This window comes from Coregonus lavaretus, assembly GCF_964263955.1.
Source record: "Coregonus lavaretus genome assembly, contig: HAP1_SCAFFOLD_3481, whole genome shotgun sequence".
NCBI classification, from domain to species: Eukaryota; Metazoa; Chordata; class Actinopteri; order Salmoniformes; family Salmonidae; genus Coregonus; species Coregonus lavaretus.
The window spans coordinates 31,801-47,214 of record NW_028160783.1 but is presented as its reverse complement, the minus strand read 5'-3'; the positions used below and the strand labels follow the sequence as shown (position 1 = coordinate 47,214).

General features: G+C 48.0%; 1 protein-coding gene across 1 annotated transcript in view; it reads right to left on the bottom strand.

Annotated features, from left to right (window-relative positions):
• The window catches only part of LOC311121441 (rho-related BTB domain-containing protein 1-like), a gene marked incomplete at its 3' end in the record, with an annotated part of 39,617 nt that overhangs the window by 6,003 nt on the left and 18,200 nt on the right, over window positions 1-15,414 (bottom strand). Inside the window, exons 3-6 of the mRNA XM_084195929.1 lie at window positions 11,932-12,117; window positions 11,318-11,726; window positions 10,563-11,112; window positions 9,210-9,328 (exon numbers count right to left, since the gene is read on the bottom strand). Coding sequence (XP_084052055.1) covers window positions 9,210-9,328; window positions 10,563-11,112; window positions 11,318-11,726; window positions 11,932-12,117 — 1,264 coding nt within the window. The remainder of the gene's footprint in view (window positions 1-9,209; window positions 9,329-10,562; window positions 11,113-11,317; window positions 11,727-11,931; window positions 12,118-15,414) is intronic.

Sequence of the window (15,414 nt, the reverse complement as noted above, 5' to 3'; positions counted from 1 at the left end):
GTTGGAGTGTTAGCCTGCTGGTCTGCCTGCCTGAGAGCAGTGAAACAGAACAGGACTCTGTGTTCAGACTGTGTCCTTGTCCTAACGGCTATTTAAAGATATCTGAATGACGTCTTATTTTTCCTCATTACTCTGATGAACCTGTCATGTCACTGTTTTTACTGCTACCTGGGGTTTAAATCAACTGGAGACAACATCCCATTCCCTATATTCCCTATGGAGCCTGGTCTAAAGTAGTGCACTATATAGGGAATAGGGTGCCATTCTCTGGTCTAAAGTAGTGCACTATATAGGGCACTATACTGTTCACTATATATAGCACTATACTGTTCACTGTAGAAGTATCTGTTCACTGTAGAAGTATCTGGTCACTGTAGAAGTATCTGTTCACTGTAGAAGTATCTGTTCACTGTAGAAGTATCTGGTCACTGTAGAAGTATCTGGTCACTGTACAAGTATCTGGTCACTGTAGAAGTATCTGGTCACTGTAGAAGTATCTGGTCACTGTAGAAGTATCTGGTCACTGTAGAAGTATCTGGTCACTGTAGAAGTATCTGGTCACTGTAGAAGTATCTGGTCACTGTAGAAGTATCTGTTCACTGTAGAAGTATCTGGTCACTGTAGAAGTATCTGGTCACTGTAGAAGTATCTGGTCACTGTAGAAGTATCTGGTCACTGTACAAGTATCTGGTCACTGTAGAAGTATCTGGTCACTGTAGAAGTATCTGGTCACTGTAGAAGTATCTGGTCACTGTAGAAGTATCTGGTCACTGTAGAAGTATCTGGTCACTGTAGAAGTATCTGTTCACTGTAGAAGTATCTGGTCACTGTAGAAGTATCTGGTCACTGTAGAAGTATCTGGTCACTGTAGAAGTATCTGGTCACTGTAGAAGTATCTGTTCACTGTAGAAGTATCTGGTCACTGTAGAAGTATCTGGTCACTGTAGAAGTATCTGGTCACTGTAGAAGTATCTGGTCACTGTAGAAGTATCTGGTCACTGTAGAAGTATCTGGTCACTGTAGAAGTATCTGGTCACTGTAGAAGTATCTGGTCACTGTAGAAGTATCTGGTCACTGTAGAAGTATCTGGTCACTGTAGAAGTATCTGGTCACTGTAGAAGTATCTGGTCACTGTAGAAGTATCTCCACAAATGATCTCAGGTGAGACAGTCTACTGTAAACACTGGAACACCCAAGCTACACGATACAGCTGAAGTCGGAAGTTTACATTCACTTAGGTTGGAGTCATTAAAACTCGTTTTTCAACCACTCCACAAATGTCTTGTTAACAAACTATAGTTTTGGCAAGTCGGTTAGGATATCTACTTTGTGCATGACACAAGTAATTGTTTACAGACAGATAATTTCACTTATAATTCACTGTATCACAATTCCAGTGGGTCAGAAGTTTACATACAGTAAATTGACTGTGCCTTTAAACAGCTTGGAAAATTCCAGAAAATGATGTCATGGCTTTAGAAGCTTCTGATAGGCTAATTGACATCATTTGAGTCAATTGGAGGTGTACCTGTGGTGGATGTATTTCAAGACCTACCTTCAAACTCAGTGCCTCTTTGCTTGACATCATGGGAAAATCCAAATAAATCTGCCAAGACCTCAGAAAATAAATTGTAGGCCTCCACAAGTCTGGTTCATCCTTGGGAGCAATTTCCAAACGCCTGAAGGTACCACGTTCATCTGTACAAACAATAGTTCGCAAGTATAAACACCATGGGACCACGCAGCCGTCATACCGCTCAGGAAGGAGACGCGTTCTGTCTCCTAAAGATGAGCGTACTTTGGTGCGAAAAGTGCAAATCAATTCCAGAACAACAGCAAAGGACCTTGTGAAGATGCTGGAGGAATCAGGTACAAAAGTATCTATATCCACAGTAAAACGAGTCCTATATCGACATAACCTGAAAGGCCGCTCAGCAAGGAAGAAGCCACTGCTCCAAAACCGCCATAAAAAAGCCAGACTACGGTTTGCAACTGCACATGGGGACAAAGATCGTACTTTTTGGAGAAATGTCCTCTGGTCTGATGAAACAAAAATAGAACTGTTTGGCCATAATGACCATCGTTATGTTTGGAGGAAAAAGGGGAAGGCTTGCAAGCCGAAGAACACCATCCCAACCGTGAAGCACGGGGGTGGCAACGTCATGCTGTGGGGGTGCTTTGCTACAGGAGGGACTGGTGCACTTCACAAAATAGATGGCATCATGAGGAAGGAAAATTATGGGGATATATTGAAGCAACATCTCAAGACATCAGTCAGGAAGTTAAAGCTTGGTCACAAATGGACAATGACCCCAAGCATACTTCCAAAGTTGTGGCAAAATGGCTTAAGGACAACAAAGTCAAGGTATTGGAGTGGCCATAACAAAGCCCTGACCTCAATCCTATAGAAAATGTGTGGGCAGAACTGAAAAAGCGTGTGCGAGCAAGGAGGCCTACAAACCTGACTCAGTTACACCAGCTCTGTCAGGAGGAATGGGCCAAAATTCACCCAACTTATTGTGGGAAGCTTGTGGAAGGCTACCCGAAACATTTGACCCAAGTTAAAGGCAACGCTACCAAATACTAATTGAGTGTATGTAAACTTCTGACCCACTGGGAATGTGATGAAAGAAATAAAAGCTGAAATAAATCACTACTATTATTCTGATATTTCACATTCTTAAAATAAAGTGGTGATCCTAACTGACCTAAGACAGGGAATTTTTACTAGGATTAAATGTCAGGAATTGTGAAAAACTGAGTTTAAATGTATTTGGCTAAGGTGTATGTAAACTTCCGACTTCAACTGTATATACACACACAACAGTATGTGGACACACCTTCAAATTAGTGGATTCCGCTATTTCAGCCATACCCGTTGCTGACAGGTGTATAAAATCGAGTACATAGCCATGCAATCTCCATAGACAAACATTGGCAGTAGAATGGCCTTCCTGAAGAGCTTAGTGACTTTCAACGTGGCACCGTCATAGGATGCCACCTTTCCAACAAGTCAGTTTGTCTAATTTCTGCCCTGCTAGAGCTGCCCCGGTCAACTGTAAGTGCTGTTATTGACAGTTGTGGCTGCTTCGTGTGATGTATTGTTGTCTCTACCTTCTTGCCCTTTGTGCTGTTGTCTGTGCCCAATAATGTTTGTACCATGATGTTATTGTACAATCCAGGAGTGGAAAACTGTTAGAGACTGACCCAGAAACACTCACAGCTGTAATCGCTGCCAAAGGTGCTTCTACAAAGTATTGACTCAGGGGGATGAATATTGATGTAAATTAGATATTTCTGTATTTCATTTTCAATACATTTGCAAAGAATTCTAAAAACACGTTTTGACTTCGTCATTATGGGGGAGTGTGTGTAGATGGGGGAGGAAAAACATTGTTTTGAATTCAGGCTGGAACACAAAAATAAAAAAGTGGAATAAGTCAAGGAATACTTTCTGAAGACACCAAGTCATTACAGAACAGGGTCAAGGGCTGTGCAGAGAGTGGTGCTGTGCAGAGAGTGGTGCTGTGCAGAGAGTGGTGCTGTGCAGAGAGTGCTGCTGTCCAGAGAGTGCTGCTGTCCAGAGAGTGGTGCTGTGCAGAGAGTGGTGCTGTCCAGAGAGTGCTGCTGTGCAGAGAGTGGTGCTGTGCAGAGAGTGCTGCTGTGCAGAGAGTGCTGCTGTGCAGAGAGTGGTGCTGTGCAGAGAGTGGTGCTGTCCAGAGAGGGCTGCTGTCCAGAGAGTGGTGCTGTGCAGAGAGTGGTGCTGTCCAGAGAGTGGTGCTGTCCAGAGAGTGGTGCTGTCCAGAGAGTGGTGCTGTCCAGAGAGTGCTGCTGTGCAGAGAGTGCTGCTGTGCAGAGAGTGCTGCTGTCCAGAGAGTGCTGCTGTCCAGAGAGTGCTGCTGTGCAGAGAGTGCTGCTGTCCAGAGAGTGCTGCTGTGCAGAGAGTGGTGCTGTGCAGAGAGTGCTGCTGTGCAGAGAGTGGTGCTGTCCAGAGAGGGCTGCTGTCCAGAGAGTGGTGCTGTGCAGAGAGTGGTGCTGTCCAGAGAGTGGTGCTGTCCAGAGAGTGGTGCTGTCCAGAGAGTACTGCTGTCCAGAGAGTGCTGCTGTGCAGAGAGTGCTGCTGTGCAGAGAGTGGTGCTGTCCAGAGAGTGGTGCTGTCCAGAGAGTGGTGCTGTCCAGAGAGTGGTGCTGTCCAGAGAGTGCTGCTGTGCAGAGAGTGCTGCTGTCCAGAGAGTGCTGCTGTCCAGAGAGTGGTGCTGTGCAGAGAGTGCTGCTGTCCAGAGAGTGCTGCTGTCCAGAGAGTGCTGCTGTGCAGAGAGTGCTGCTGTCCAGAGAGTGCTGCTGTCCAGAGAGTGGTGCTGTCCAGAGAGTGCTGCTGTCCAGAGAGTGCTGCTGTCCAGAGAGTGCTGCTGTCCAGAGAGTGGTGCTGTCCAGAGAGTGGTGCTGTCCAGAGAGTGCTGCTGTCCAGAGAGTGGTGCTGTCCAGAGAGTGGTGCTGTCCAGAGAGTGCTGCTGTCCAGAGAGTGGTGCTGTCCAGAGAGTGGTGCTGTCCAGAGAGTGGTGCTGTCCAGAGAGTGGTGCTGTGCAGAGAGTGCTGCTGTCCAGAGAGTGGTGCTGTCCAGAGAGTGGTGCTGTCCAGAGAGTGGTGCTGTCCAGAGAGTGGTGCTGTCCAGAGAGTGCTGCTGTGCAGGATGAAGGGACAATAGCAGATAGAGGGCCGGGACGGTGCCTCTATTCCCTATAAGATCATAAGGCTCTGGTCTAAAGTAGTGCACTATTTAGGGAACAGGGTGCCATTTGGGATGTAACCTCACCGTTCAGTACAGCGCCTCTGTAAAGCCTAGCAGTACAGACTACAGAGGCTCTGTAGAAACCAGGACACCGGGTAGTAGCTAGCTACCACACTAAAATAAAGACGTCCCAATGGTCAGAGAGAGAGGCAGTGTCCTGTTGGAGTGTTAGCCTGCTGGTCTGCCTGCCTGAGAGCAGTGAAACAGAACAGGACTCTGTGTTCAGACTGTGTCCTTGTCCTAACGGCTATTTAAAGATATCTGAATGACGTCTTATTTTTCCTCATTACTCTGATGAACCTGTCATGTCACTGTTTTTACTGCTACCTGGGGTTTAAATCAACTGGAGACAACATCCCATTCCCTATATTCCCTATGGAGCCTGGTCTAAAGTAGTGCACTATATAGGGAATAGGGTGCCATTCTCTGGTCTAAAGTAGTGCACTATATAGGGAATAGGGTGCCATTCTCTGGTCTAAAGTAGTGCACTATATAGGGAATAGGGTGCCATTCTCTGGTCTAAAGTAGTGCACTATATAGGGAATAGGGTGCCATTCTCTGGTCTAAAGTAGTGCACTATATAGGGAATAGGGTGCCATTCTCTGGTCTAAAGTAGTGCACTATATAGGGAATAGGGTGCCATTCTCTGGTCTAAAGTAGTGCACTATATAGGGAATAGGGTGCCATTCTCTGGTCTAAAGTAGTGCACTATATAGGGAATAGGGTGCCATTCTCTGGTCTAAAGTAGTGCACTATATAGGGAATAGGGTGCCATGTGGAACATAACCCAGGACTCACTGCATGAAATGAGAAAACCAGGCTTTGATCCTGGTGTGTTTATATGAGTCATAATATGTAAGACACATTGTGGAATGCTGTCTGTATCTTTAGTGAACCATCACCTCTTGGTGAACCGTTTAAACTAATATGTAAGACACATTGTGGAATGCTGTCTGTATCTTTACTGAACCATCACCTCTTGGTGAACCGTTTAAACTGAATCAACAGAGGAATGCATTGTAATGACGGCAGGTATTTAATTCCCAATTAAGGTCTCTAGGGAGATGGTCTCTACAGCCCAGGGGTCTCTGGGGAGATGGTCTCTACAGCCCAGGGGTGTCTGGGGAGATGGTATCTACAGCCCAGGGGTGTCTGGGGAGATGGTCTCTACAGCCCAGGGGTCTCTGGGGAGATGGTCTCTACAGCCCAGGGGTGTCTGGGGAGATGGTCTCTACAGCCCAGGGGTCTCTGGGGAGATGGTCTCTACAGCCCAGGGGTCTCTGGGGAGATGGTCTCTACAGCCCAGGGGTGTCTGGGGAGATGGTCTCTACAGCCCAGGGGTCTCTGGGGAGATGGTCTCTACAGCCCAGGGGTCTCTGGGGAGATGGTCTCTACAGCCCAGGGGTGTCTGGGGAGATGGTCTCTACAACGTCTGGGGAGATGGTCTCTACAGCCCAGGGGTGTCTGGGGAGATGGTCTCTACAGCCCAGGGGTGTCTGGGGAGATGGTATCTACAGCCCAGGGGTGTCTGGGGAGATGGTATCTACAGCCCAGGGGTGTCTGGGGAGATGGTCTCCACAGCCCAGGGGTCTCTGGGGAGATGGTATCTACAGCCCAGGGGTCTCTGGGGAGATGGTATCTACAGCCCAGGGGTGTCTGGGGAGATGGTCTCTACAGCCCAGGGGTGTCTGGGGAGATGGTCTCTACAGCGTCTGGGGAGATGGTCTCCACAGCCCAGGGGTGTCTGGGGAGATGGTCTCTACAGCCCAGGGGTGTCTGGGGAGATGGTCTCTACAGCCCAGGGGTGTCTGGGGAGATGGTCTCTACAGCGTCTGGGGAGATGGTCTCTACAGCGTCTGGGGAGATGGTCTCCACAGCCCAGGGGTGTCTGGGGAGATGGTCTCTACAGCCCAGGGGTGTCTGGGGAGATGGTCTCTACAGCCCAGGGGTGTCTGGGGAGATGGTCTCTACAGCGTCTGGGGAGATGGTCTCCACAGCCCAGGGGTGTCTGGGGAGATGGTCTCTACAGCCCAGGGGTGTCTGGGGAGATGGTCTCTACAGCCCAGGGGTGTCTGGGGAGATGGTCTCTACAGCCCAGGGGTGTCTGGGGAGATGGTCTCTACAGCCCAGGGGTGTCTGGGGAGATGGTCTCTACAGCGTCTGGGGAGATGGTCTCCACAGCCCAGGGGTGTCTGGGGAGATGGTCTCTACAGCCCAGGGGTGTCTGGGGAGATGGTATCTACAGCCCAGGGGTGTCTGGGGAGATGGTCTCTACAGCCCAGGGGTGTCTGGGGAGATGGTCTCTACAGCCCAGGGGTGTCTGGGGAGATGGTATCTACAGCCCAGGGGTGTCTGGGGAGATGGTATCTACAGCCCAGGGGTGTCTGGGGAGATGGTCTCCACAGCCCAGGGGTGTCTGGGGAGATGGTATCTACAGCCCAGGGGTCTCTGGGGAGATGGTATCTACAGCCCAGGGGTGTCTGGGGAGATGGTCTCTACAGCCCAGGGGTGTCTGGGGAGATGGTCTCTACAGCGTCTGGGGAGATGGTCTCCACAGCCCAGGGGTGTCTGGGGAGATGGTCTCTACAGCCCAGGGGTGTCTGGGGAGATGGTCTCTACAGCCCAGGGGTCTCTGGGGAGATGGTCTCTACAGCCCAGGGGTGTCTGGGGAGATGGTCTCTACAGCGTCTGGGGAGATGGTCTCCACAGCCCAGGGGTGTCTGGGGAGATGGTCTCTACAGCCCAGGGGTGTCTGGGGAGATGGTCTCTACAGCCCAGGGGTGTCTGGGGAGATGGTCTCTACAGCGTCTGGGGAGATGGTCTCCACAGCCCAGGGGTGTCTGGGGAGATGGTCTCTACAGCCCAGGGGTGTCTGGGGAGATGGTCTCTACAGCGTCTGGGGAGATGGTCTCCACAGCCCAGGGGTGTCTGGGGAGATGGTCTCTACAGCCCAGGGGTGTCTGGGCAGATGGTCTCTACAGCCCAGGGGTGTCTGGGGAGATGGTCTCTACAGCGTCTGGGGAGATGGTCTCCACAGCCCAGGGGTGTCTGGGGAGATGGTCTCTACAGCCCAGGGGTGTCTGGGGAGATGGTATCTACAGCCCAGGGGTGTCTGGGGAGATGGTCTCTACAGCCCAGGGGTCTCTGGGGAGATGGTCTCCACAGCCCAGGGGTGTCTGGGGAGATGGTATCTACAGCCCAGGGGTGTCTGGGGAGATGGTATCTACAGCCCATCTCTCCAATAATCCCCAACACAGTAAACACAAAGCTTTGTTCAGTGTGTGTGTGTGTGTGTGTGTGTGTGTGTGTCCCTAGCGCAGGGTTCCCAATAGGTGGTCCGCGGTTCATTTTATCTGGACCCCTACGTTTTGAGCAAAAAATAATAATCGTCCCTGGCTGAATTTAATTGTGCATCCCTGCTTTAATATCTATGTCTGTTTGGAGCGGTCACCCTAGCACCATTGGCTGCTGGCCTGGCAGTGTTTCAACATGAATACATCAAACAGAACAGAGGTAATAAAACCGTCAGGACACACGACTATCCAGACTGCAGCTGACCCGTTACCATATACACCAGTAGAACTAGAACAGAACTACGGTGCCGTCGGAAAGTATTCAGACCTTGACTTTTACCCCATTTTGTTACGTTACAGCCTTATTCTAAAATGGATTACATGGGTTTTTTCCCCCCGCAGCAATCTACACACAATACCCGATAATGACAAAGCAAAAACAGTTTTTTTGTTATTAAAAATAAGAGAAATATGGCATTTCCATAAGTATTCAGACCCTTTACTCAGTACTATGGTGAAGCAGCTGTGGGGACGACGTCATCGATGCACTTATTAATGAAGCCGGTGACTGATGTGTTAAACTCCTCAATGGTACTTCCTGTTTTACCCTGGTCAAAAGGAGTTTACTACTTAGGGAATAGGGTGCCATTACTACTTAGGGAATAGGGTGCCATTACTACTTAGGGAATAGGGTGCCATTACTACTTAGGGAATAGGGTGCCATTACTACTTAGGGAATAGGGTGCCATTACTACTTAGGGAATAGGGTGCCATTACTACTTAGGGAATAGTGTGCCATTACTACTTAGGGAATAGGGTGCCATTACTACTTAGGGAATAGGGTGCCATTACTACTTAGGGAATAGGGTGCCATTACTACTTAGGGAATAGGGTGCCATTACTACTTAGGGAATAGGGTGCCATTACTACTTAGGGAATAGGGTGCCATTACTACTTAGGGAATAGGGTGCCATTACTACTTAGGGACTAGGGTGCCATTTGGGATGCAGTTAACCCTAACCCAGACTGTGCTGTCCAATCACCTCGTTGTTAACTCTCCATGAAGGATCCACCCAACACAGCAGACTAACCCTAACACTAGATGTTACTCTGTGTTTTCCACTCACCTCGTTGTTAGCGCTCTCCATGAAGGATCCACCAAACACAGCAGCCATCCAATCACAGGAGGAGATGAGCAGAGGTCTGTGAGCATTGATGGTTCCATCCTCCAACCTGAATGTGACATCTGCCCCAGAGAAACACATTAAACACAACATAAACCCCATCCAAAGTTCCAAACACATGATATCTTACTAGTCAATACATTTAAAAAGCAACAGATTCATTCTCTCGCATCAAGCACAGAAAATAGAGCCATTGCACTGTGATCTGTGATGCAGAATGGTTTACCTGTGAAGGACCTAAAGCATGGTTTACCTGTGAAGGTGTAAAGCATGGTTTACCTGTGAAGGCGTTAAAGCATGGTTTACCTGTGAAGGCGTTAAAGCATGGTTTACCTGTGAAGGTGTAAAGCATGGTTTACCTGTGAAGGCGTTAAAGCATGGTTTACCTGTGAAGGCGTTAAAGCATGGTTTACCTGTGAAGGTGTAAAGCATGGTTTACCTGTGAAGGTGTAAAGCATGGTTTACCTGTGAAGGCGTTAAAGCATGGTTTACCTGTGAAGGCGTTAAAGCATGGTTTACCTGTGAAGGCGCTAAAGCATGGTTTACCTGTGAAGGCGTAAAGCATGGTTTACCTGTGAAGGCGCTAAAGCATGGTTTACCTGTGAAGGCGTTAAAGCATGGTTTACCTGTGAAGGCGCTAAAGCATGGTTTACCTGTGAAGGTGTAAAGCATGGTTTACCTGTGAAGGCGCTAAAGCATGGTTTACCTGTGAAGGCGTTAAAGCATGGTTTACCTGTGAAGGCGTAAAGCATGGTTTACCTGTGAAGGCGTAAAGCATGGTTTACCTGTGAAGGCGCTAAAGCATGGTTTACCTGTGAAGGAGCTAAAGCATGGTTTACCTGTGAAGGCGCTAAAGCATGGTTTACCTGTGAAGGCGTTAAAGCATGGTTTACCTGTGAAGGTGTAAAGCATGGTTTACCTGTGAAGGCGCTAAAGCATGGTTTACCTGTGAAGGCGTTAAAGCATGGTTTACCTGTGAAGGTGTTAAAGCATGGTTTACCTGTGAAGGCGTTAAAGCATGGTTTACCTGTGAAGGTGTTAAAGCATGGTTTACCTGTGAAGGCGTTAAAGCATGGTTTACCTGTGAAGGCGTTAAAGCATGGTTTACCTGTGAAGGTGTTAAAGCATGGTTTACCTGTGAAGGAGCTAAAGCATGGTTTACCTGTGAAGGTGTAAAGCATGGTTTACCTGTGAAGGCGTTAAAGCATGGTTTACCTGTGAAGGTGTTAAAGCATGGTTTACCTGTGAAGGAGCTAAAGCATGGTTTACCTGTGAAGGCGTTAAAGCATGGTTTACCTGTGAAGGTGTTCTTGTTGAGACACTCCTTGATGCGGTTGGCTTTCCTGACATGGAAGGCCTTGGTGATCTCCTGGTTCATGAAGCCCTCACGGTTCATGATGTTTTCCACCATCATCCTCAGGTCAAACACCTCCAGGACCTCCGCTATCTGGGCGATCTTCATCAGATCCTGCTCCTCTTCATCCAGCTCCCCAGTGTAGAGGAACCTCAACACGGCGCTGAACGGACCCAGCTGGATGGAGTAGTCCATCTTCACCACCGTCATGTGGGCCGGGGAGCCCGTCACAGGGTTGGTCACGTTCTCCTTGTGGATGCTGTAGAAGGCCTTGCTCCAGGAGGCCAAGGACAGCTTGGTGCGCCGGTGCTTCCCAGAGAAGCTCATCATCTTCAGGGTGCCGTCGCTCTTAGAGGCCCGGAGGGAGCAGGGGGAGAGGTTTGGGAGCACAGCCACGTCCTCCTCTGTGTCCAGACTCAGGGTCCTGAGGAGACAGTCCCGGGCATGCCGCTCCGTCACCACCAGGCACTGGGACTCGTCACTGAAGTCCATCTGGAAAAATCAAAATCACATTTAGAACGTTTTTTTTATGTAAAAACAACATCAACAGATGTCACAAAGTGCTCTTCAGATACCAGCCTAAAACCCCAGAGAGCCAGCAATGCAGAGGCAGAAGAACAGTGGCTAGGGGGAAAAAACCCCTAGAAAGGCAGGAACCTAGGAAGAAACCTAGAGAGGAACCAGGCAAAGACACTACCTGGAACAGGTCGTAGAACTTGGAGGAGGAGGTGGAGAGGTAGATCCTGTGGGCGAAGACGTGGATGTGGTCCTGGAGGATGAACATGACATCAGCACACAGAGGACTGTCCAATAGGAGGCCAGGACCCTCCCTGTTGTTGATGACACACTCTGGAATCTTGATGAGAGGGGGCGGTGCTTTGGGCGGCAGGAAGGGCGCCTGTAGGAGGGGCTTCTGGACCTTCCGGAGGTGGGATTTCCAGAACTGCAGGTGTCGGCGGGAGATGAGCGCGGCTCGAATGGCGTTGTCGAAGACGTCCTTGATGCCAAACTGGTCGAACACACTGGTCTCATAGTAGGAGATGCCCAGCTCCTTAGCCACCTCCCGGCCACTCTCTGGAGGAAGGATGTCTCCGGGCTTTATAGGCCTGGTGGGGACGAAATAAGAGCTATTCTCAATACACAAGAATACAAAGTCATTATTTATTGAAAAGTATGTAAACCTAGGTTTGATTCATAGAATAAAAAAAATGTCAGTTGAAACTATGTACAGTAACTACTAACACAAACATGTATAGATCTAGTCAATGAAAAGCAGCCACATGATGATGTAATGCTGATTGTACTCTATACCTGGCGAGTGGCCTCCTGGCCCGGTTCACAGCCTCCAGGTCAGCATAGCGCAGGTCCAGCTGACAGCCCACCAGGATGACAGGCGTCCTGGGACAGAACTGCTTGATCTCCATGTGCCACATGGTCTTGACATGATGCAGAGAGTTGGGGTTGGCAATGGAGAAACACAGCACCACCACATCAGACCTGGAGAGAACAGAGACATCAGATAGAGACAGACAGACAGACAGACATCAGATAGAGACAGACAGACAGACATCAGATAGAGACAGACAGACAGAGACATCAGATAGAGACAGACAGACAGACAGACATCAGATAGAGACAGACAGACAGACAGACAGACACATCAGATAGAGACAGACAGACAGACAGACAGACACATCAGATAGAGACAGACAGACACATCAGATATCAGAGACAGACAGACAGACAGACACATCAGATAGAGACAGACAGACACATCAGATATCAGAGACAGACAGACAGACACATCAGATAGAGACAGACAGACAGACATCAGATAGAGACAGACAGACAGAGACATCAGATAGAGACAGACAGACAGACATCAGATAGAGACAGACAGACAGACATCAGATAGAGACAGACAGACAGACATCAGATAGAGACAGACAGACAGAGACATCAGATAGAGACAGACAGACAGACATCAGATAGAGACAGACAGACACATCAGATAGAGACAGACAGACACATCAGATAGAGACAGACAGACACATCAGATAGAGACAGACAGACACATCAGATAGAGACAGACAGACACATCAGATAGAGACAGACAGACACATCAGATAGAGACAGACAGACACATCAGATAGAGACAGACAGACACATCAGATAGAGACAGACAGACAGACATCAGATAGAGACAGACAGACACATCAGATAGAGACAGACAGACACATCAGATAGAGACAGACAGACACATCAGATATCAGAGACAGACAGACAGACAGACAGACATCAGATAGAGACAGACAGACAGACAGACATCAGATAGAGACAGACAGACAGACAGACAGACAGACAGACAGACAGACAGACACATCAGATAGAGACAGACAGACACATCAGATAGAGACAGACAGACAGACAGACATCAGATAGAGACAGACAGACAGACAGACATCAGATAGAGACAGACAGACAGACAGACAGACAGACAGACAGACAGACAGACACATCAGATAGAGACAGACAGACACATCAGATAGAGACAGACAGACACATCAGATAGAGACAGACAGACAGACATCAGATATCAGAGACAGACAGACAGACATCAGATAGAGACAGACAGACACATCAGATAGAGACAGACAGACACATCAGATAGAGACAGACAGACACATCAGATAGAGACAGACAGACACATCAGATAGAGACAGACACATCAGATAGAGACAGACAGACACATCAGATAGAGACAGACACATCAGATAGAGACAGACACATCAGATAGAGACAGACAGACACATCAGATAGAGACAGACAGACAGACAGACAGACATCAGATAGAGACAGAAAGACATCAGATAGACAGACAGACATCAGATAGAGACAGACACATCAGATAGAGACAGACAGACACATCAGATAGAGACAGACAGACACATCAGATATCAGAGACAGACAGACAGACAGACAGACATCAGATAGAGACAGAAAGACATCAGATAGACAGACAGACATCAGATAGAGACAGACACATCAGATAGAGACAGACAGACATCAGATAGACAGACAGACATCAGATAGAGACAGACACATCAGATAGAGACAGACAGACACATCAGATAGAGACAGACAGACAGACAGACATCAGATAGACAGACAGACATCAGATAGAGACAGACACATCAGATAGAGACAGACAGACACATCAGATAGAGACAGACAGACACATCAGATAGAGACAGACAGACACATCAGATAGAGACAGACAGACACATCAGATAGAGACAGAAAGACACATCAGATAGAGACAGACAGACACATCAGATAGAGACAGACAGACACATCAGATAGAGACAGACAGACACATCAGATAGAGACAGACAGACACATCAGATAGAGACAGACAGACACATCAGATAGAGACAGACAGACACATCAGATAGAGACAGACAGACACATCAGATAGAGACAGACAGACACATCAGATAGAGACAGACAGACACATCAGATAGAGACAGACAGACACATCAGATAGAGACAGACAGACACATCAGATAGAGACAGACAGACACATCAGATAGAGACAGAGACATCAGATAGAGACAGACAGACACATCAGATAGAGACAGACAGACACATCAGATAGAGACAGACAGACACATCAGATAGAGACAGACACATCAGATAGAGACAGACAGACACATCAGATAGAGACAGACACATCAGATAGAGACAGACAGACACATCAGATAGAGACAGACAGACACATCAGATAGAGACAGACAGACACATCAGATAGAGACAGACACATCAGATAGAGACAGACAGACACATCAGATAGAGACAGAAAGACACATCAGATATCAGAGACAGAAAGACACATCAGATATCAGAGACAGAAAGACACACATCAGATAGAGACAGACAGACACATCAGATAGAGACAGACAGACACATCAGATAGAGACAGACAGACACATCAGATAGAGACAGACAGACACATCAGATAGAGACAGACAGACACATCAGATAGAGACAGACAGACACATCAGATAGAGACAGACAGACACATCAGATAGAGACAGACAGACAGACATCAGATAGAGACAGACAGACACATCAGATAGAGACAGACAGACACATCAGATAGAGACAGACAGACACATCAGATATCAGAGACAGACAGACAGACAGACAGACATCAGATAGAGACAGACAGACAGACAGACATCAGATAGAGACAGACAGACAGACAGACAGACAGACAGACAGACAGACAGACAGACAGACAGACACATCAGATAGAGACAGACAGACACATCAGATAGAGACAGACAGACACATCAGATAGAGACAGACAGACAGACAGACATCAGATAGAGACAGACAGACAGACAGACATCAGATAGAGACAGACAGACAGACAGACAGACAGACAGACAGACAGACAGACAGACACATCAGATAGAGACAGACAGACACATCAGATAGAGACAGACAGACACATCAGATAGAGACAGACAGACAGACATCAGATATCAGAGACAGACAGACAGACATCAGATAGAGACAGACAGACACATCAGATAGAGACAGACAGACACATCAGATAGAGACAGACAGACACATCAGATAGAGACAGACAGACACATCAGATAGAGACAGACACATCAGATAGAGACAGACAGACACATCAGATAGAGACAGACACATCAGATAGAGACAGACACATCAGATAGAGACAGACAGACACATCAGATAGAGACAGACAGACAGACAGAC